General features: G+C 38.2%; 1 protein-coding gene across 2 annotated transcripts in view; it reads left to right on the forward strand.

Moving 5' to 3' along the window:
* Window positions 1–24,311, forward strand: part of PIGN (phosphatidylinositol glycan anchor biosynthesis class N) — a 99,687-nt gene that overhangs the window by 39,876 nt on the left and 35,500 nt on the right. For both annotated transcript variants that reach the window (XM_058032914.1, XM_058032922.1), the window contains exons 9-14: window positions 222–262; window positions 1,778–1,837; window positions 2,909–3,001; window positions 4,847–4,902; window positions 19,413–19,491; window positions 21,588–21,770. In XM_058032914.1, the coding sequence (XP_057888897.1) occupies window positions 222–262; window positions 1,778–1,837; window positions 2,909–3,001; window positions 4,847–4,902; window positions 19,413–19,491; window positions 21,588–21,770 (512 nt within the window). The remainder of the gene's footprint in view (window positions 1–221; window positions 263–1,777; window positions 1,838–2,908; window positions 3,002–4,846; window positions 4,903–19,412; window positions 19,492–21,587; window positions 21,771–24,311) is intronic.

Genomic DNA, 24,311 nt, shown 5'->3' on the forward strand with positions numbered 1-24,311 from the left:
CAAAGGAAATGTGAATTGAAATGAATGCATTTTGTTGTTTCTGCCTGTTGAGTTCCATCTGTAACCCTTCTTGAGCTAGCATCCTAATGTAAAATCATAATTTTCTTTAGTACCAACACTTTACAGAAAATGGCAACAAGATAGTAAATGTCAACTGAACTTGAACTGTTCTTTGAAATCTGTGTGGATTAGCTGTTCAGGTGCTCTGTTGTTTCTTGCAGAATGGAAACTGGAGAACTTGAAGAGGCTTGATGTCAATCAGGTATCAAACACACCTAATTTAATAGTTCATAAGTTTTCCCCTTAAATTATGAGTTTTGCATCATTTAAAGTAATTACTTAGAGTGAATGATCACACCAATGTAACATTTCCCTAGCAACTGGAACCACAATAACATGAGGGTAAGTTTAAATTGCTTGTTGACAAGCATTTGACAGCTGCATACACAACTTCTCCTGAAGATGCATCATTGCACCATTTATTTAAGTGATCCCACACGGCTGTAGGAAAAGTGCAGTACAATATTCCAGGTCCCCCAAGCTGCTGCCAAGAAATCAAAATCATTTCTTGCTATAGTGCTAAACTGTGGGATTTTTTTTCATCTGTGATTGTGGCCCAAATATTTGGAAGTTTAGACAATTAATCAAGGAAGGAAAGAATGTGAACAACTTTTCCATTGATCCTTAATCAGTCATGCTTTTTTAAACTGTGGTGCTTCATCATCCTACAAAAATCAATATATGAATAACAGACTCCAAACCTACTCAAACAAGGGAAATAATCTCATGCTAGAAGGTTCAAATTGGGAATGTTGTGGATGAACTGCCTTCAGCAAAGCCCTGGTACAAAACTACAAAAAAAGATTAGTTTTCCTCTCAAGGTTGTTAGGAGTTATGGCAATGTTGGTTTGAGACTGTAAAGAAGAGTCTTGAGTATTACTTTGTCCTGGATAATGGAGTTCCCAAAGACAGAGCTTTTGTCCTGTAGTACACATGGGACTATGGGTAAAAATAGCAAACGAGGCTTCTAATTATCATTACACTGCAAGTGTATTGTTTTCAACAAATAATGGTTTGGAGTCTGCCCAGTAGATCTGAGGCTGAAGTAGTGCCTGTGGTTTCAGTGTAGTTTTTTCAGATTTATGCTGGAGAAACAAAGAATTTTGGTGTGTAGTTTTATATTAAAGGAAAATATAAACCTGGTAAGAGGCAGTGTTTATTATCACAAATAGAAGGAAATGATAACTTATTTTATGAGATGCCTTAGTGAAGATTGAAGGGCCTTTCTGAGGCCTGACTGGACATTAAAAAACTGCAGAAACTCCCTCTGCAGGGGAGAAGGTGAGTAATCTGTGCTGTGGAAACATGGGGTAAAGAATGTTGTGAAAAGCAGTAAATCCAGAATACTGCTTAAAACTGTAAATATGAAATTAGTTCTTTTGGTCATATAAATAGACATAAAAAGTGGTATGCCTCTCTGAGTGCAGTAAAGGAGCTGTTGAATTCCTGCAAATAAGTACTGGGGTGGTTATATTTGCTTTTTAAATGAAATGTATTTTTTCAAGCTTGCTCAGCAGCAGAGCTTCACATTTTGAATCTAATCATGCCATGACTACTAGAAACTAAAAACCCAAAAAACTGTAGAGGAGACTTGTATGTAAAACTTGGCAATATTACATAATTATCTTTTGCATATGCAGATATGTTAAAATTAAGCTGAATTTGTTATCTCTAGAGGCTGAAGCTATGTTAAAATGGAATGCTTCTGTTTGCACAGGCTGATATAGCACCACTGATGGCTTCCCTTATCGGTGTGCCTTTCCCCCTGAACTCTGTGGTAAGAAGTACAGATGTTTTTCTATGTTATAAAAATCTGTTCACTATAAAGGAACAGGTGCTGGGGGCAAGACTTGAGGTGTGTGATGAGAAGGATTACAGATTTGTGAAGGTGCTATAGGGTGTGAAGACTGCTTGTAGTTTTAATTTTATGTGTCTATCTTTAGAGTACAAACTTAAATTTTTTTAATGTATTGTATAGGGCTTTTAATTGGAGAGGCAGCTGGTCCATTTGTAATCTGCAGCTTTATGCTCTTAAGCTATATAAAAGTTTTTTGTTGGTTTGTTTTTTGGGATGGTAAAAATGCAATATGGTTTGAATAACACATGATTTTGATCATCAAAGCTAAGCCTGTAAACAAGCCAGTTCCTGCAATTTAATGTTCAATTATTTCTGGATTAAACTGGTGTACTTTCTTCTGATGCTATCTTGTGCCTCTAATTTAGTGAAGAGTGAGATGGCTTTTTCTTTTAATTTCTATCATGTATTATTACACAGTTCAAAAGTTGCCTCATAAATATTGAATTAACAATTAGCATTTCATTAGTGTGCTGTCACACTGCTAGTTTCACATATAAAACACCTATTTACAGCATATTTTTTGGAATATTTCTTCTGGGGACTCTGCCCAAGGAGTTGTCCCCTTGTCCTGCACTCATTGCTGGTTGTGTGTGGAAAGCTGCCCAACACAGGGTGGCATGGGAGCTGCTCCCTTTCCTACCCCAAGTACTGGATTGAGTTAGGCCCAGGTGAGGCTTTGGGTAGAAGATTGTTAGGGGTATCAAAAATAGCTTTTGATTAGAGGTTGAGTTGATATTATTTTCTAGTATATAGTTTGATAACAACTTCTGTTATTTATGTTTTTTGCATTCCTGTAGATGCTGAGATATTACAAACAATCCCTATAATGTTGCAAATCTGTGTGAGAAGAGTATTTTCAAAGGAGTTACATGAGTTATTTCAGCAGTAATTTGAAGTGTTCTTACTGCTTGTTTAGCCAGCAATTCAGTTAAGAGAAATTCCTGTTATTTAATTTTTTTTTCACTTATTATGTGTATTTTTCTTCCTCAGGGAACTCTACCTCTGGAGTATCTGAACACTAGTGCTCTTTTCAAAGCAGAGAGTATGTTTACCAATGCTGTTCAGATTCTTGAGCAATTTAAGGTACTAAACATATGGTAAAAAAGCCCAACTTATTTGAATAATAGTTGTTGCTATGTGTAAGTAAACGTAGGACTTACCCTATCCATAGTGTGCCAAGCTGAAAGGATTAAAATTGAATGCACATTCATTTGATTGAATAGCTGTGAGACTTATCTGGGGAAGCTTGAAATACTTGAATAAAGAAGTTTGGTTGGCTTTTTCTAAGGAGAATGAGTAACTTTTTTCTTGCTTCTTAACAAAAATGGTGATGTTTATTGGTGTTAATGTAAATCTACTGGCAGTATGTAGGTAGAATGCTGGTACCAAAGAAGGGAAATAATGCCTTTGCAATGGGGGCTGGGAGACAAGGCCTTAAATGAGGGTCACTACAAAAACAGATCAGAAAGGTAAAAGGTTCCTGTGCATTAAAGAAATTAAATTAGTGGCCTAATTAGCTTTTAGCTAATGCTGTTATATCTGTTGTTTTGCTTTGCAAGTGTTCATCTCTGGTTCCTCTGCCTTGATTCATTTAATATTGGATATTACATTATGAGAACACAGGAGTGGTCCAAATAGAAAAGGTTGTTTCACAAAGCAGTGGAGTGAGAAACTGTCCAAAATCCCAGTTTTGGTAAGGCATAGAAATACTCCGAGGGAAAACCATCCTCCACAGATAGAAGCCAAGACACAAAATAACTCCTAACCTGTCTGGAAATTGCTGTCATGATAGTGAAACAATGAACTAGCATGAGACGACCTGTGTGAGATCAGCACCTTCAGCATCTTCTGTTCCTTTGTGAATGCCAGCTTCACAAAGGTGTGGATACCAGGGTGGCAGTGTCAGCAGCAGAATCACTTTCAAAAACCAGGTGGAGAGCTGGTGTATTAACAGGGGGAGTAACTGGTGGGGTTGGATGTGAAGTTTGAAGCATGCAGATATCACCTCTGCAGTTGGAAGACCTCTGCTTTAAGCACTAAGGATGACTCAGATATTTTTCAGTTAAATTGGCATCTTGGAGATTATTTAAAAAACAAAGTAGTTCTGCTTCTCCTTTCTTTTTAGCTTACTTTTGTTCTGTAGTGCTGGGTTATTGTTGTTGGCTTTTTTTTAAGCATTGTATTGGAATTATCCTGTCTGCATTTCCTTTGAATTTCCTTTTTTCTCTGCTGAAGCAAAAGTAGACTGGCTTAGACATGCCAAGTGGATTTTTACTTTTTCTGTGATGGGCTGACCTGACCATGGTTTGTGCTCCCTGGAGATGATGTTGCCTCGGATGGATAGGATGAAATGTGTGGGTTCCTACTTGCAGCTGTCAGGTTTTACAAGTGGTGTGCTTAGGAAGTTCCTGACTGTACATTATGCCAGCAGTCAGACTTGAGTCAGGCAGCTGCAGGAGGCCTTAAAGATGTTTTGGAGGACCTTGGACAAAGTGTCTCTGATGGCATCAAAACCTTCTATTTTTGCCGATGTGCAGGTTCATTGATTTACAGTGTTGCTTTGGCGGTGTTTGCTGCAGTGTACTGGTGCCTCTCTGGCATAAACGGTGCTGATTGAGGGTGGTTGTCACTGAAACCTGGTGGCACTTCTATCCACATCTTCCTTTTATCCTGGAAACTGTAGAAGGCCTTCTGAGAAAAGCAGTGGCTGGAGCATGGTTTATTTTATTTGCTTCAGAGCAGGTCTGAGTTTGCAGGAGCTCAGAGGAGTTGTGCATACTGGAGTATAACACCCAGATATTGAGAGTGTGATTTCATGCTTTTTCCAAAGTCTTATACATCTTCTTTGATCTTTTGTAGTTTAATTCCTGATACAATTTTTAGTCTTGTTGCCACTTGCATGTAATGATTTAATGCTCTTTTATGCAGGTTAAGATGAGTCAGAAAAAGGAAACTACATTGTCAATTCTGTTCACACCATTCAAGTAAGTGTCTGTAAAAACTATATATATTTTACATGATTGTTTGTCTTACCACTTGCTTTGGTGTTTTAGCGAGCTGCAACAACTCATTCAGTCTCTTAAGTCTTTTTTAGATGGAAATGTTTATCTCCTATGAAACTTTGCACTAGAACACTATGCAATTACCTGCTTCTTCTCACCAGAACTTTAAGATGTTATTGGGGTGATCTGGTCTGCAGTTCCTTTGAAATTCCTTTTTCTCTGCTGAAGCAGACTGGCTTAGACATGTCAAGTGGATTTTTACTTTTCCTGCGATGGGCAGGAAAAAGTAAAATCTATTCCTTATATTTTATTTTCCATTAAGGGTTATTTGTCTAAGCTTTTTTTGACACTATAGCTATATAGATTATATTGCTTTTTTCTTGCTGTACTTTGGGCATTTTTTCAGCATACTTTGGGAGATACAAGTCCCTGTAGGGTCAGAAAGTTCAACTTTTACATATATATATATATATATATATATATATATATATATATATATATATATATATATATATATATATATATATATATATATATATATATAAACAGATTGCACTAAGAATTGTTTCTTCTGTAATTTAAATGCCAATGAAGAATAAATAAAAATGCATTGCATCCAGAAAAGAAGCTTACATTGTTTAGCATTTGTGTTGCCTAGTCTTAATGTTTCCAGGGCTATTGAAGGAGTCTCTGGGAACTCTGCTCTAGTGTATGGAACAGTTACTGCTCCCCTCACCCTTCTGTCTTATCTAATTAAAGCTTCTTTTTCCTTTTCCTTTCTTCTGGAAAGGTTTTTGAAAGCTTTGCCATGGGTGGATGTGATAGTGTTCAGTTCTGCTCGCAGTTGGTGGAGTGCTCCAAAAATGCCTTGTCACCAAGAGCAGCTGTTTTCCTTTGGGAAATAGAGCAATGTTAATTAAGATCTTTAAATCATAGCTGCAGTAAAATGTACTTGAGTTTCTTCCTGTGAAGTATGTTTATTGTTAAAGATGATTGCTGTCTGTCTGAACAGACAATTGCTATGTTATTTTATACCTCTAGCTCCTTCAAAGGGAAAGGTTCAAGACAGATCGTGAGACAAAAGTCAAGTTAATCCTGGGCACATAATGAATCCTTTAGAACAAATTCTGAATAACAATGACAGCTGCATTATCAAAGAATTTACTGATCTGTGTGAAATAAAATGCCCATATGGAAAGGATGGATGCTTCTCTTTGATAAATGACTATTAGTTTGATTTCGCAGCCTTTCATTTTTACCTTTCCTTGAGAAATAAGACTGAGTCTATACAATAAGATGTGCTTTTCTTAATGCTGTATTTATCTTTAAAGGATCTAAGAATTACCACTTGCTTTATGGATTGCTTTTTTGTGCTATGTTGGATTGATTTAAGTGGAAATGCCAGAGACATTTATCACTTTGAAGATGCAACTAAAATTTGGTATAAACATACTGTTATTTTGGTATGGTCCGCTGCAAAAATAAGTTTATTTTCTTTAGATACTCTACAGTTTTTTCTGAATCAAAATTTGGATTAATAGTTGTTCCAGGAAATGTTTTTATTTGAGACCAAAATAATTCCTTGGATGTGTGAATGTCATGGCTGGAGTGATGCACCTCGCTCATCAGAGAGAAGTGATAACTATTTCACAATGTTTGGTAGTAAATGCCACAGCAGTTAGCAAGATTTAGTGTCAAGGTGCACTTGATTATTTACTGCATAGAGAGTGGGTCAGAAAAAGCTGTCATGGAGATACTCCTGTTGAGTTGTTAGATGCCGAGAAGACCCCCTTACATTCTAACCTCCTTCTCAGAGGGAGTTTACATGCAGCTGGGTCTAGAATTAGTTCCAGACTTGGTCAGTGGTTTTGGGGGAGGCAGGAATCCACTACCACAGTGAAATGCCTTACAGGAATGTTGTGGGGGTGAAGACTTTCTTTATTGCTTCAGGATGATGCTGTTTATTCATGCTAGGAAAGCAGAAAAAGACTCACCATGGATGGTCACAGACTAATGTAAATACTCACCCACAGTGTGCTGGGAGTAGTTTGGCCACATTCTGATTAGTCTTCACAGCTCTCCTTGACTTTCAAAAGTTGGCTCATGTCTGGGAAGCTACCAAGGGGTCTTGTCTAACCTCTTACTAATAGTTGGAATGAAGTGGTTGAACACAAACTTACTTTTAAACACATGAGTAACTTCCTAGTGCTCCAGTTTGCAGGAACCAAAGGAAGACTGAAGGTAGTTTTAGGCATGACCTATCTATAGATACGTCTCTCCTTTCACATGCAGATGACTGGATGTGTGTGCAATGAACACAAGCCTGAGCTTCAGCTGCAGGTACATGATCTGATGCATTAGTATGAGGCAAACCACATTAGATAATCACACAAATTATGCTTGAACCTGAATGAGATGGAGAGGGAAAGGCATGCATCCCTTTCTGCTGTCTTTGTTGAGACATGTTTTTGGTGGTAGATGGAGGGTGTAGAAGGGTATGATTGCGTTTTCAGGTGAAGTTAAAAGTGCTGAGGTGGGGACACCTACCTCCTGTCCGGAGCAAGAGAAATCCTGGTGTGCTGTGCTATGTTTCAGAGTCATTGGTATTTGTAGGGAGGTTGTGTTTCTGCAGAGCTTTATGCTATTGGGAGTTGTCAGCTCAGGTTTATTATCAAGTTTGACCCCTGATCTGTATTAACCTATGGTTGGCCTTACCTGCTGCTGCAGCTGAGCACAGTTCTGTGCTGTGTCTGCTCTACTGTCCTTTCATTCAGACACAAATAACTTCTTCTGCCTCTGTTCATTTTCAGTTGTTGTACAAAGGAGCTATACTCTTTTTTTAATCCTTCTGGTGCCTCAAATATGTAACTTGAAGCTCAGAAAGTGTATGCTCCAACATATAGTTCTTTTTTCCTTCACAGTTTATTGGGAGTTAGTGAAGGGTAATTCATGTCTGAAGTGCTTTGGAATCATGAAGTTACATAGAAAATTTTCAATATTTTGTTTGTGAGTATTACAGATTTAGTGTTATTTCAGCAACTTGGTGACCTGAAAATGAACAAAGATATCTCTAAGAACTGATTTCTTAAATTATTTAAAAATGATGTTGAATAAAGTAAATTAGAAATGTAGATATGAGTTCTAGAAGAAATCTGAGTTTAGAATTTCAGGTTGAGGCATTCTGGTTTTAGAGGTGCAATTACTAATGAATATGTACTTTACAGAGTAGGAGAGAGGGGAGGAATATATTCACAGTGTATTCTGTAGAAATTGCAACTTAACAGAAACTTAACCTGGACTTAATTTTCTTCAGTCAGAAATAGCATTAAAATGTTTGTTTTGACTTCTGAGGAGGAAAATCCTGTTTTCTAGTTTGATTTTCAGATGTTTTATTACTGAGTGAGTAGAAAACTGTTCATGACCTTCAGCTGCAATGACTCAAAAACCAGTGTTTGAGTTGTACGTTGAATATATTGTACCAAAAGCATAAAGCCAGTATACACATATATATTTGTGGATAAAATAAGCCTGTTTTCAAAGTGCTGGCAACAGAGGAAGAATACTGAATTGATAGAAAGCTTCTGATTTCTACAGGGAGTCTCATCCCTAGCAGAAGTGTGGCTGGCACAGTGGACAGGAAATGAAGGAGGCCAGTAGATATGTGCCCTTTCCTGCTTGGATCTAAATTGCATCTCTCTCTGAAATCCATCTGTCAGGTGTATAATGATGAGAAGGAGGATGGAGCTGATCACTGTGTTATGTGATAGAAACTTCAATAGTGTCTACTTGACCAGACTCGAGGTGGGTTAGAGTTTGAATAGCTCTATTAGTGAGGATGTGTCTGGCTGCCATTTTTGCTTTATCAAAGTGCCTTCATCAAGGAACAAATCTGGGTAAAAGTGTATCCTGAGACTACTTGTGAAACTGTTGAGAATACATTTCAGAAACTCAGCTCCAAGTGTTTGATTCTGCAAGGCAAGGTGCAGTATCCCTTGCTGAGACTGAATACTTAACTGCAGTTCTAGTTGGATACATGCAAGAAGTTACTATCTGAAATTTGTTGCCTTCCCACTTCCTGTCTCTCCCTACCTTATTTTCCCAACTACAAAAGACATTTTCAAAAGCCATTTGCTTAGCAAAATCAGAGGCTTTTCTCAGAATTCTGAGAAGAAAAGCACACTGCTTTGACCTTTATGTGTAAGAAAAGGAGGTGCCAAGATACCAGATGCTTTGAAGGAAGTGAGAGGACAAATATGAAGACTGCTGACAGAGGAAAACTGATGTCCAGGGTAGTGAACTATCTTAGCTTTCTGACCATTTGATGCACCTTAGGGCAACTGCCAAGCTGGCACAGCTCAAAGACCAGTGTGCCAAGGGGCCAGATGCTACTGTTGCAAAATCATTCCCAAAGTTGGCATCTCTGGCCTGTGGAAGTAATCCTGCAAGAAGTATCAGGACAGGGTGGTGTGTTGAGTAAATGGTGCATCAGTGTTGCTCCAAAATCTGTGTAACCAGTTAGTGCAATTTCATTGTCCCAACAGGTACAAGAATTTAAGATAATTACATAAAAGCACAGGAGTCATTTTGCGTAGTCCTGGTGGATCCAATGCTTTCAGGGATGGCTGTGCTTCCAGCTGGTCAGGTTCTGGTCCCTCGCAGTAAGGTGGCAGGAGCAGTAGTTTAAGAACCACCATCTTCAGAAAAAAATCCAAGGGATGGACCCCTAAACTATAATCAGTGCTTGCTTACCACTAGCTCTGCTCTTTTATTGAGTGTCTTGAAGTTTTTATTAATAATGGTTGGGGGTTTTTTATCAGGAAATAGAAACTTGACTTTAAATAAGATACTTGAGCCATCTTCTCATATAGGAAAAATCCCATCCCACCTTATGCTGCATTTTTAAAGTAACCTAATAGTCTGAATCCTACATATTAATCGTACCAAATAATTACTTTTGTGTGCATAATCTAGTTAACTTGCATATTTATGTAGACAATCACTGCATTTTAAATGTGCAGTGTACATTTATTAAATAAAAATGTATTTTTCACCATATGAAAATGTACCTCTTCCTTTACTCTATCCTCTAGTATGAATTGAAATATAACTGCCTTAAACATTTGTATGGACTTTGGTGTAAGGAAATATAAATCATGTAGAGGCTGAGTCTTTCCACATAATTGCCCATTATCTATTTTGTCAGTGATAAAAAAGAAAATAAGAGTGTAAAGTGTCTTTGAAGATTACAGAAACTTCAAAAAACTGCCATGTGCACAAATACCTCTCTTTTCTTCCTTTCTCTGATGACTGCAGATACAGTACTACATTGTTCCCTGTCTGATGGCCTTTCAAAACTTAAATAATAGATATTCCCACAAAATTGACATTTGGATCAAAGTGAAGCAGGTGATTTCTTTTCCACTATTGAGCAAGGCAGGGTTCCTTAAGATGTCACTGCATCCTTTGAAACATACTGTTTTTGTTTTGTTTAAATAAATTACTTTTATTGAAATAACTGGTAATATCTAAGGTATTTGTGATATATGTGATAATGCTTGCAAGAGCAAACATTTTGCATTGAATGCCAAGAGGAAAGGGTGAAAATATTGCAGTAGGGAAGAGTAGTCTCAGTGATCATTCTCCCTGTGTGTTTGTTGGAATGCTTTGTGTCTTCAGAGGACCTTTTATTTAGCAGAAGCACTGATTTAGCTGCAGAGATTTCAGCCCCTTCATCCTGTGGTCAAGAATGAAGGACCAGCAGCTTCTATCAATTCCAAGTGAACCCTGGAAAGGCAGGCAGCCTTTTCCTGTCTCCACTTTGTCCCCATTGTGTTATCAGGTGTGAATCTAGGCACAAGGGATTGCTGGTACAAGCTGGTCAGTGTGGGCACCTTTAGCCTGCTGGTGTTGGGAGGCAGACTGGCAGCCCTCTCCCCTTCACCCTTGGCTTTAAGGACATGTGTAGATACATTAAAAAATAGAACTGCAGTGCTGTAGAGACAAAGTGCCCAAATGAAAAAAATGGCTTTGTATTATTTTTTACAAAAAGCCCTCCTGTTTAAATAGTTAAGGTATTATCTCTTCAGGGAGAAATCGATGCCTGTCTTTGGCAAAAATGTCAGCTTCTCTCTCACTGAATGGGCCATGTCTGAAGCACACTGCTGCTCTCCTCTCAGAAGGCAGACATCCTGCTGGTCCTGAGTTTCAGCAGTGCACTTGGGAGCTTTTAGTTTGTACATGAAAAGCTAACTGGAAGCAGCTTCTGCGCAGGAGGACTGGATGTAATTGGGTATGCTATCAAGTAGGAAGTAGGTAAGGTCTTAAGAAGGAGCTAAAAGGCTGGTATGTAAGATAAAATATTACAAGATTAATGTATATTTCTCTGTTTTCTTGTATTATAAATCCTTTTGGCCTTTTTGTGGAACTTGTGAGGCTATGTGCAATGAGGGTGAGGGAGGATTTCCAGCAGATGGTAGGAGAGGATGGACAGAGAATGCTCTGCTCTGGGGTGTGAGGTGAGGGGCAGAGTACAGGGCTCTTTCTGGATCCTAGTAGGAAAAGCCCAATAACAAATAGCTTAATAAAGTAGCTGTTGTAATAATAGGAAATGAACAGAAGAAAACAGATAGCAAGTAAATCATACATCCCTTCAGATGCTGGGCACCCTATGTTGTGGAGCGTGGGATCAGTTTTCTGATGGTGCCACCCAGATGCTGGCAGCGGAGGCATTCCCTTGTATTGCTCATTGAAGGTGCTAAGTGATTTTCAATCAAGAAATCAACCCTGGTGATAATTTCTACTGTCAGACAGAAAGGAGGTTCACATGAGAACTTGCAGCTCTTACACTGCCTGCCTGTCCTCATGGATGTAATCCCTGTTACAGAGTGGGAATTGCCTGCAGGCTGCTCTGTTCCTCCCAGCTGACTGGGTCTGTCCCTTGGCCAAGGTATTTGGGCACCACATGCCTGGGCCTGCATAGGGGATGTGGATCACTGGCTCCTTGATGTGCAGTGGTCTCCTGGTTAGGATCAGTGTGGGTGTTCTCCCAGACATGTTTTGGTGGCCATGGGCCCTGCTGGTAGGTACTTGCACAGCACAAGCTGCCTGCTCTGGATGCAGCTGCTTCCAAAATGGTCACTAGGGTTTCGGATGGACTTGTAGGATTGTGGAGCAGAAGAGGAGCTACATAGCCACAACACTGCAGATAGCTAGATCCAGCTCATTGTCATAAATCATATATAAGTCGTTGACATAAATCATCATGTATCTTGCAGAGGTGAGGACTCACTTGCAGCATTGGCAGGGTGTTGTTATGGACAGTCAGCACATATCCCTCCCCTGTAGTACTAAAATAGAAGGGACTTTAAAAATGGTGCCTTTCTTTTCCTTCAAGGATCTTCCACCTTCCCTGAAAAGCAGTTTCCCTTTCCAAAGCTGTGGCATCACGTCCTGCTATGGCTTTCTGGACAAACCCCCTGCCCCTGGAAGATCCCTGCATCCAGCTTCTCAGTTCTGCTTGAAGGGGACCAGAGGGACAGTTTTGGAGTGTGGTCTCCTCCCTTCTGGCCTCTGCTTCTCTGAAGCTCTTGCCATAGTAGTTTACATGCAAAATATGCTGTGTGCAGCCCAGTTACCTTAATTGCTTCTCTGTTCAGTGAATTGGCAGCTGGCAGTTTAGTTGTCAGCTCCTTTTTCTCTCATCTTTGTTATCTAAGGGATTTACATAAATATCCTAAGGCACTATGCTGTTGAATATGCTACATCAGGGATTCTGATTTGTGAATATTAAAGGCTATTTTAATTCCTGGGACTTGACAGTGCAGGGTTAGAGCATTAGCAGTCAGACCATTTCCTGCAGCTTCACTGATGTCCTGCTGTCCTCCTCTGCATGTTTGTGAATCTGATGAATACAAAAGCATAAATGTACTGACAGGCTTCTGCAATGTGTCAGTAAACAGACTTTTTCTACCTTTGGCCTGTGGAAGTGTGTGTGTCCTTCTTTCATTTCCTTATGCTTTAAAGAACAAAAACCTCAGAACTTAAAAACTGGAGCCTCTTATTGACTCCTCTTATTGACTTTCTCAATCCTTTTCTTTCTTTTGCAGTGCCAGCAGTGCTTTTTAGTGCTTCTTAAAGGAAAAGGATAACTGAGTTGCAAAAATAACTTACTACGACCCTACAACTAGACTACCTGACTAAAAATTTAACACAGTAGTCGGAAAACCCAGAAATACAAAAACCCACTTGAAATTTAGACCCTTCAAAACTGAAAGTCCTGACAGTGGAACAGCAGGAACAAAGGCATTAGATTAAGTTGGGAAAGGGAATATTGTGGGTTCTGGGCTTTATGAAGCTGTAGTAAACCCTTTAGTGTAAGTTTATGTAGAGCGCATTTTCTTTCAAAAAGCATAGCTTTAGTATACTAATACTGTGGCTGTAATTTTTAAAATCTGTAATCAACGTGCATCTTCTAATTATCAAAATGATGGTTTTTAGGACTTGCCTCTTTTAGCAGCTTACCTGAAAATATTTTAGTAAACAAGTAAAATTAAGGCCATCTAAACAGATTAAGGATCACTGATTTACCCATCAAATTGTTTAATCTTTGAAGCTTCACTCTTTGATCAGAACTAAAATGTATGCAAAGGATTGTCTCTTTATCTCACACTAGGTGCTTTCAGTCTGTCTTTGGCAGATACTATAAAACAGTTCTTTTTTCCAAAAAGGCACATCTGAAGCACTGGAATTGAATGCATTTTGAAAATGGGAAAAATTGGCTTCTGGCCATTAAAATTCATGTAAATAGGTAATTTGGTGAGGTCCATAGAATTGTAATAGCTTTCTTTTTCCTGATCATTGCCCCAGGTAACATCATGTACTCTGTATTGCACAGCAAGTTCAACAGAAAGGAAATATCGTGGTTCCAGAATTTGATTTTTGAAATATTTATTTGGTCAATTTTTTTCACATTTTGTTGAATGAACTTAAGTGTTTGCATCATTTGCCATTCGTTGTCTTTGTGGTTGTTTTTTGCTGTTAATGAAGTGAGAAAGTTTTCTGTTATGCATTTTATTCTGCTCCTACAAGACTGTGCACAGTACTTTGAAAAGTAAACAGGAAGCAAGAAACAGGGGAATTACAAAGTTGGGTTCATTTGAGATTTCACTGTCACCAACATAAAGTCTCTGCACTCATGGGTTGGGTTGCTAACTGGAGTGAATTTGTTTTAGAACAGAAATAAATGTGCAGTCATGTTTCTGCCACATTAATAGTGTTGAATGCAGACAGATCTGTGTTTCTACTCTGCCATTACCCACCTGATGCTTTCTCAGGTACCATCCTGTTGATCACAGGCAGTTTGAAGGCAGCTCTCATGGAGGATTGCTTTTTTGAAGCCTGTTGTTGCACTGGCTCAGTTGCTTCTGAATAGCAGCCCTGCAAAAGCATCAGGCCTGTCTTACATCTGCATTTTCAAGATGGCATTTTGCCAGCAGTGGATCAAACTATTGCTTAGTGGATCCAAGCCAAAACAGAGGATCCTGTAAGTACTATTTCAGCTGCTTGCAGGGCTGCTGGAGTGGTTGCCTTCTCTGCTCTGAAGTATGGCCCTCTCACAAAGGGGTGTGGCAGCAGAGTTTGAACATACTCAGCTGATTGTGTTGCTGGCAATTTTCTCCCATGGGGAGAGAGCACAGGGGCCCTGGCACCTGCCCCTCACAGTGTCTGGATGGCAGAGGCCTCGGATGCTCTGCAGGGTGGGTGGTGCCCAACTTTATCCTGGCTGATTTATTTCAGGTACCAGGGATCTTCTTTCTGGAGAAGAGGACAAGAAGCTGTAATTATTTAGCATTTTGGCAGATGTTGCTGGAGTTGTTTGGACAGTGTCAGTCTGATGGCTCTTTTGCTGTTAACAATTCTGGAGTTAGGAGTTTCATAGCAAAGCACGTGAGAAGCTCTGCTTTATGTGGTGTTCAAAAGAAGATCACCTATACAAAATTCTGTCATGCCAAATTCAAATGGCCTTGCTCCATCATGGGGCTGGCACAGGGGTCTAGGGATGTGTGTTCATATTCTTTAGCTTTTTAGTTTTGCATCAACAGGAGGAGCAGGTGCTTTCCTCCCCATCTCCCAAATAGCCAGTATGAAAAAGATAGAAGACAGCTGAACAGCTACTTCTGATTTACTGCTGGATAAGGAACATAGAAATGTGATCACCATCTTTTGAAATCTTGCCACTCTCAAAGGGTTGTAGGATGTAAAGTATTTCCTTTTTTTTTCTGATGGAGAGAGTGAAAAGGCAGTGGTAGAAGGGTGTAGATATGCGTGAGCTGACATAGGTGCATGAGGCTTGTGAGTGTGTGTAGGTAAGCAGCTGAAATGAATTTGTTTTTATCTGACAATGAGCTAGGCAAAGATCTCTGTCTTTCTCTTGTACATTTCATCTGTGGGTCTGTGGTGCTTCCTTGGCTTTCATTATTAAATTTGAATTGTTATAAGTGTCCAACTAATACAGACATGAAGGGGTTACTTTTTATAGCAGAATTCTGGAAAATTTACTGTGCAATAAAATTACCACAAATCTTTACTCAAATAACTAGGCATAATGAAACAAACAAACTAGCAGTGGTGGATACATATGTATTTGCAAGGCATCTCCTTCTGTTCTGAGAGGTTTTATTTCCTGATTTGTCTGCAGCATGCTACCTATGCCGTTGGGGATGTAATTTCTGTAGTGTGATGATAAACAAGACTCATTGGCCAAAGAGAGATCCTTTTGACATTGCTATGGTGAATGTACTTCATCACAGTCTTGTTGTGAGTTGCTGTCAAATAGCTTAGCTTAGATGAAGCATGAATGATGTGCTGGAAAGATTAATTTTGTCAGATATACCTATGACAGGGGTAACTAACATCTCAGAAGGGAGAGTTTACAAGCACTTGCATGATTAGCCCAATCATCTTGTTTCATAATTAATTATGTTTATTCATGGATGAAGCTGTGATTTCTCTCTGGAACCAGGAAGTTAATCTCTGATAGCCATAATGAAAAACTCTTCCAGAACCACCATCATTTTCTGTGAAGACTGTAGTCTTAAGTCTTTAGAATCCTGATAATATTGTGAATGCATGCTTGTTTATAATCAATGTGATCATGGAATTCTTGTTTTTTCTTTCAAGTTAAACTGCTGAGTACTACCCTTTTCAGTGCATGTGTTTTTCAATCCTTTTAAGAAAAGGAGGATAGAGTTGAGTCCACTGACCGAATTCTCTTTGTGTGTGCCTCTTAATAGGATAGGTATTTTTGTGTTATGGAAAAAGTCCTCAGATTTTACTAGGCAAAACTATTCATCTTGAATTTGTTAGAATTGGATTTTGATGGTGGATAGCTGGCAAGAGCATATACCCATACACCCTAGTTTTCCTTCTAGAATTGAGAATATTTCCAATAATCAGTAAATTCACTTCATTGCTATTAATATTAATTGCATGGATATGTTTATTAAGTGACTTTGAGAATAGGTTGACATTTGCTAGTGCCTCTGGGATGCTCTGCAACAGGGAAAAGTTCTGATCAGTTTATTATTTCCTAACATTGTCTTCTGCTGGAGATCTTTAAAATAGTTTAAGTTAAAATCAAGTGATGCTACACACAGATCAAGCTTTAACTTCTCAGATTTAAATTTTCTCTGTGGTCTTGGTTTTTGGTAAGTCTTGTAGATTTTATAGAATCACCATTTCTGAAGTCCATGAGTTTTTTCATGGGCAACTTTCCACTTCTGTTAATGGCTCATATTTGTCTATGCTTTCTGCTACATCTAGATTTCTTTTAAATCTCTCATCTACTTTGTCAGCTTCAGGAAGTGAATCAGTATCCTCAATGGATGATAATGGTGACCTATGCCCATTCTTGAATTGATGAATTATCAGCATATTTGATAGCCTTTTTAAACTGGTAAAAAATACAAAAATATTTAATAACTTCTTTTCTTTTTTGTTTAATACAGAGATAAAAAACATCTTAAGATGATAATTCCTTGCATTTTCATAGTAATATATGAATAGTCCTTAGTTTCTGGTGAATTCATAAATTTTACAAAAGCAATTGTTAGACAATTGTAAATGCAACCTTGAAAATTATGTATATGGAAGTAAGGTAATATGTGTGTTATGATGTTAGCTATTGAAAATTAACAATGCACCTGCTAATGGTAACCCAGTTTGACAAAATAATTGCTTTCAGTGTTTGACTTAGTCAAAATTTTACTGTTTGAAAACCCCGTTTATTCTGTTACACCATCCATGTACAGAGATCCTAGGTGCTGTCCTCTAAGAAGGAATAGGTGAAGACTATTGTTCATTAATAATATAAGGATTCAGTGAGAATAAAAGGATAATAAGTGGGTTATAGCTAAATGACTAAAGATATGAAGTAAAATATGATTTTGGCTTGGAAGAAATTTGCATTGAATTTGACAAGGATAGAATTTGCAGATAACAGTATGTGTAAAACAATAAAAATGAGCCAGGGAACATAGGAACAACTTGAATGTGTTTAAGTCCTAAATAAAGTTTCTGAATATTTATTCCACATTGTTAAAAAATTCTTACCTAAAAGCTAAGATATCTTTTATTTTTTCCTCCCCCTGTTTTTTTTTCCTCTCCTACTTTTCCTCCTCCTATTATTACACATGGTGAAATTCCCATCTTGAGTGGATGTTTTGCTCCCTTTCCCCTACCAAACAACTTAGCAAAATCTGAAAGCCACAGATTTCCTTGAGGCAGAGCTTGGGGTCTGGTTTGCCTCCTTTAGGAGCTGTTTCTAATTGTAGCCCTCAGCCTCTGGAGGTGTAAGGTTGGCTTCCATAGAGATGTATCACGAATGTGCAGAAACAACCAACATTCTCTTTGCTATTTTTCAAGTCTGGTTTCTAAAATCCTCTGTTTTCCCCTCAAAGTTAAGGTGATCAAACTCTTACCATGACCTTGTGATTATCTTTTTATCCCTTTTTCCTTTTCCATGGGACCTCTTTCCTCCTACTTGTTTATACATACCACCCTTCAATTCTTTTCTAGATTGAAGAGATAAACATTTTCTTGATACAGGGTACTATACAGGTAATACTCTTCTCAAAAGTAAGGTTAATTGCTGTTCCAATTATTCAGTGTTTTGGAAAATTCCTGCATGATACTGCTCTGCTCTGAACTTAATGAAATAGCATCACAATATACCAGGATGTTACTACTACTACAATTCAGGTTGTTCAGGCACAGAATACTTGCAATGTATTTCATGGCTCAAAGGATGGTGTGTATGTATTGCTGATGTATCTGTTAAGTGCTGTGTCAGCCTATAGGCTGGGTTGTAGGCAAAAGTGATTGATGGCTGTTTGGGAGCTGCAGGAATGAGCATTTCCATGCAGCAGCTGCTTGAAATCAAGACCTGCCCCTGTGGTTCAGCTGAGTGACCACATGGGCAGCTGCTGATGATTTAAATGGTGGGTGTGACCTGATTTGGTACTGCCTGAAACATGAGGTGGATGGTTGTGAATGAGGCATGGGAAGAGGCAGGCAGGCAAGCAACTGGGCTATCTTGTGCCATGGATGTTGAGAGCTGGTGCTGTGCCACTGCCATGTGTGAAGGGAACCTGCAGTATGAATTCCCTGGCTGTCAGAGAGCTGTGGCCCATGGGGGTTTGCTGTGGTGCCAAGAACAACAGAGACTGTGTTATGGCTTATAACTTATCCATATAACTTATGTGCCTTATAACTTTTTCAGGGTAGGTCTGGGATTCTCAGGCCTGCTGCTGTTCCTAAATGGAAAGAAAATGGTACAGGAGAAACAGCTCCTTCTCCCTTCATTTAGTGGAGTTTGGTTGGCTGGCTTTTTTGTCCTGGTTGCTGCTTTCTGTAAGGGAAGAATGGTAGCAGTTGTTTAGGCTGATGATCAGATTCATCAAAATCCAAGAGATTTTTATCACTGACCTCAGTGTAGCCAGGTAACTGTGTTATCCCCTGCTCAGCTAATAGCTCCTTGAGTAACAGGAGACATGGTCATACTTTTCAAAAAGAAGATTGTTAGGTATCATCTACTGTTAACATAGAATGTGAGCAAATCACTCAGTGCTGTCTTATCAACTGCTTACAGCCATATTCAAGTCAGAAAAATTAAGCAATTTAATTATGTGCCATGCTTCCTGTCCAGAGCAGTGGTCAATAATAATGCACAAGGGAGACAGTTCTCAGCAGTATTAGATGGGATCAGCTACATTAATGTCTATTAATGCAGCAATTTTGAGATAAGTTAAAAAGCAGCTGTGTTGACACATGTGAAGATGAATGCAGAGGAATAGATTAGTCTCAATTACCTAATTGCTTCTAATGACGTTCAGAATATATTGGTTTCATTACAGAATAATTATTTTAATTACAAAGTTAATTTTTTCTGCTCATGAAAAGGAGAAATGTTAATATCTCTTTATATTGTTGTACAGACCACTTTCTGCTTCTGAACAGATCAACTATTTAAAAAAAATAAGACTGTATATTGAGCAGCAGAAGTACGATGAAGCGGTAAGTCTGGTTTTGCTATGTGTCGATATTTTTTTTTCTTTAAATTGAAATTAACAGAGAAGTAAAACTTTTTTGTCGTTATAATACACATTTCATTAACTCAAAACCCCACTGTAAGTCTTCAAAATTTTACAATTTTGTACCAATTCTAATAAACAATACTCACATGTTGTGTTTTTTCTTAAACTGTTTGCTGCTATTTCATAGTATAATGACACACAAGGCGTGTTTTTATTTTCCACACTAGAAAAGGATAAATTGAGAGATAAACTGAGGAATGTAGTTCATGTTTGCACTACTTAAGACTGCTTGTTTCATGAAAAAAGCCTGGTATCTTGCCCCATCATGGATCCTGCTTTATCTAATCTTTTTATTTTTTTTACCTGACCCAGCTGTGCTTGGTTTTACTTTCACATTTCAGTGTGTCAGACTGGCAGCCATACATGGAATTATGCTTCTCAGTTCCAGTATTACTTTCCTAAGCATTTGCCAGCACTCACTGTGTGGTGGGGTACTTGATGGGTGCAGTTCGCCAATGCTTGTATTCTGATGTTCACAGAAAGAATTTGTAGAGTTAAATGATACCAAGAAGTCTTTCATTTTAACAGATGTGGTTTGGTCATTGACATCTATGTTACAAAGTATGAAAATATTGATTATGTAAGATTATATTTAACCTGCCAGGCACAAGGAAGACTTCCATTATGTGTTAGGGTTCAGTTCTTTTTTCCTAATATGATTCTTGGGGCAATAAATTACTATTTTTTGGACAGGACAGCTAAATCTATTTTATGCCTTTTTACTTGCTTTGTTGTAAATTGAAACCGTTCGGCTTAAATAACTTGATCTATTTCTTTTTGGTTTCTTAATACTTCTACTTAGCTGTTACATTTACTGACAGGAGACATTCTATGCATTTCAGGAGTAGAACTTTTGATTTTGTGTTGTTGCTTATATGTAAATTTTACTGCTTGTTTGAGTGCTCCAGGTGTTCAAGTTCACTCTTGATCACTCACCCATCAGACTTGTGCCTGTGCCTTGGTTATCCTCAGCATCCTGTATTGCAATGAAGAAAAGGTTCTTCCATTCCTAGAACCTGGGGTTTGCATGATTGTTTGCCTGAACCTTGCAACTCTTTGCATTGCAAATATGCACTCAGAATTGTATAGAATAGAAGGATTGTATAGAATAGATGTCTTTTGGGGTGAGTTTGCCTACTGGCAGACTTGTGATTTCTTCAGTAGTTGCTGTACCTTTTCCTGAGTTTGTTTTTGTTGAATCTCAGTTGAATACCTGCACATATAAGAAAGCTTCGTTGTGTAGTCATTGTTCACCTTGTTACTGTGCTCTTCCAAATTGTGTGGATGAGCTTCCCATCTTCGGGTAAATCACAGCACACCCAAATGGCACAATGGGAAAACCCACGGTCTTTATTATGGTGTCTCCCCAGTGGAGGTATTGAGTGAGGTCCTGTGATTAGACTGGGTACAGCCCTTCTTGTTTCCAAATTATTTATGTCCTGAGAGCTACAAGCAGCTGCTCTGTAAATGCATCTGGGACTCCCCTTTGAGTCTCTGAGTTCACTGCTGGTGCTCGTGATATCAGGTACTACTGAAGTGGAGGTCATCAAAACCCAGGCAGGGAATACTTCAGGCTGTGGAGAGTGACCATGTTTCAGCTGCATCCATAGTCCTCCCCCTGTGTAAATGTGCCTTTGGGAGCACATGACTGATTTTTAAGGGGATAATTTACACTGGAGTGTGTACGGTCAAATGCTTGTGGGAAAACCAAATGGATGCTTGGTAGCAAGTGATGTTCAGGGTGTGCTGTCTGTGTGGCATTCACCTTCTAACCAGCCATGGCCAGGGAGGATGGTGATGGAGCCAGGTGATGGCTGATTTGGTATCCAGCAGGAGTCCCAAGCAGTGTGCACTGCAGCAGTTGGTGCTGGCCAAAACACTGTCCCTGAGCATGGAGAGGACACGTGTGCCAGGAGTGGTAGAGCTGCTGGAGCTCCAGTTGCTGTCAGGTTGATTTGTGGAATGGGGAGCTCACACTCTTCTCATATGTTACTTAAATGTTTTGTCTGCCTCCAGATATCTCTGTGCAAAACCCTGATTAACCTTGCTTTGGAAGGCTTGTCTTACTACCACACCTATGATAGATTATTCCTGGGTCTGAGCATTGCAGTGAGTTTTGTGGGCTGGACAACTTATGTGATTTTGGTCATTATCAAGGCCCATACCAATTTGACCAAGACTGTCCCAGCTAATAAAAAGGTAAGTTTGAAGCATTCAATTATTTTTTTCTATCAGTTTTCAGTATTACATGTATGCTAAGTGACTGTGTGCAGGATAAATTGAATACCTTATACTTCTTTTGACTTAATGTGGAAACTGGCAAGCTGTTGAGTTTTCCAGCTGCTGTGAATCCTCTGTGGTGTTGCTGTTAAGTCCAGTGACTAGGATCAGTATTCCTAAGGTGTGTAAGTCTGAGTGTGCTGCTTCAGTTTTTCTTCCTACAGCTGTCCATTTAAGATGCTAATGCAAGTGTGAGAAAACATAGTGATTTAAAACTATTAAAGGATCTGTATTTAACTGGGTTTAGTTTTCCCAGGTTTAATTTTCAGTATTAACAGCACTCTGTTGTAATAATAATTGTTTGGAAGAATACAGATTTCAGGCTTCCAGTTTCATTGATGGTTCTTCACTGTAAGGCCAAAAAAACCCCCAGCATGTAAATAATTTTATTCCTTCCCTCTTTGGTAATTTTATATCTGTTCTCAGAAACTGTGCAGTCCAGTCATGGCATTTTTAAAATGTGTAGCCTGTTTTGATAGCAGGTGAGCTGTGGTTTCACAGAATTGTGTGCTCTCTTGCTTTTTGTGATTTGCAAGTGTGCAGAAGACCTTAAAGATGAAGGAAGCTCTTTTTGACTAATTATTATGGTTTGATTTTTCACAAAGTATAAAATCCTAAGAATTTATTTTCAGTCATTCGTCACAAAACGAGAGACGTCAAAAAGATGAATAGGCAAAAAGCTAGCATTTCACTAGAGAGGGGTTAAAGCATTTGTGGGGAGGGGAAATTCTCCCAAACTTCAAGCATTTGTTTCAGAATAAAAAGAATTGTTTTATTTTGTAATGTAGGTGAGAGTGAACACTCACTTAACATCTTTACTGCCTTCAATATGTTACGCTGAGAAAATTCCTATCATGTTATCTTGAACTTTTTACTACTGGCTGAAATGAGATAGTGTTGACCTTTAGTGAAAATGCTCAAACAAAATTAAAGTGGAAAATATTCATAAGTGCTGTACTGCATAATTTAGTTGTTCCTTCATCAAATAACTGAGAGGAAATAATCCAGAATGCATGTTATGTTAGATACAAACAAAATAATTGCAATTAATAGGCTGAATATCAGGCATATTAATAACTACATTAAGGAAAAATTTGCATTCTTAGTTGACATTGATTTTAATTTCATATATTGATTAACTTGTTGAAGACAAATTTAATGCTAGTGACACTGGCAGAAAAAAAAAGAGATCTTAGTTCTTTGTCTATAGAATTTATTTTTCTTCAGTTTTCATAAGAGGCCCTTTTCTGTAGGAACCTTTTTTAGTGTTCCTAAATACTTAGAGAATCACAATGTGAGGCTAATGCTTCATATATGGAGGTTATTTGGTTTATAGCTTATATTGAAGCACCTTAAAGAAATTTGCTGAGAGACTAGTCTACCATTGACAAATAGTCTCCTGCAAAACACACCCTTATAAAATCAAGAAGCTTCTGAGTAATGAAACTGCACATCCTGTATATATCATCTTTAAAAGTTTTTGGCTTCTTATGCTGTGTATGAAAAAACAACTTTTTTTTTTCTTTTGGTGTAGAATGTTGTTTTGCCTAGCAAGAAGTATAACCTTTAAATTTATTTTAAATATTCACAGAATTGCAAATCTCTTTTCCACTTTCAATGCATGACTGACTATATTGGACTCTATAGTATTTGTGTCACTATGTGGAATAAAATGTTGATTGTGTGTGTTTACTCATTCAGTGATAAATTATACTGTGTACATATCATATATATGCATATTCATTCTGCCTATATGTCAGCAAATGTAAAATTTAAAATTACTAAAGCAAAATTGCCCTAGGTCAGCTTTCTATATGACATATCTTTTCTTAGGCTAATGGTATATCTTGCAAAAGATCTATTTTAAAAAATAATTTAGAACTTGCATTTGCTGTCATTTTAGATCAAGGCAGTTGTACATCAGTTACAGGGAGGGGGAGTCAGAAAAGATGTTAATCCATCTAGGTGAACTGTGAGCTGATTGTCTCTTCTTCTCAGCATATTTAACATAGTTGTGTATCTGTCTACCTAACTCTTTCAAAAAATTAGCAGTTGAGTAGAAGAAAGCAGTGTCTGTCATTACCTACACTAAAGCTGCCTTTGCTATGTCAAGTTGTAATACGAATAAAATAGTTTATTTTAAACTTGTACATTATCTTCCCTTACCAGTGATTCTTCTGATATTTTAATGTCCCTGAATAGGGAAGAATAGTTCAATGACCAGATAAAAGGCAGATGCAGAGTGACTGTTTAATGCTACTCTTTGTACAAACAAGGGATTTCTGCTGATGGTTAAGGACTGACCTGCCTGTCTGAGATAATCCATTTGAAAATTTTCCTTCTCTCTTTGATGTTTCTCCTTAAGAGTGTTCTCACTTTGAGAATATGTACTCCACAAAACACAATGTCCAATCTTGTATCTATTTTTTTTCTAAGAAAAGCCCAAAGCAGTACCTGTAG

Source organism: Melospiza georgiana, chromosome 1 (genome assembly GCF_028018845.1).
Source record: "Melospiza georgiana isolate bMelGeo1 chromosome 1, bMelGeo1.pri, whole genome shotgun sequence".
Taxonomy (NCBI): Eukaryota; Metazoa; Chordata; class Aves; order Passeriformes; family Passerellidae; genus Melospiza; species Melospiza georgiana.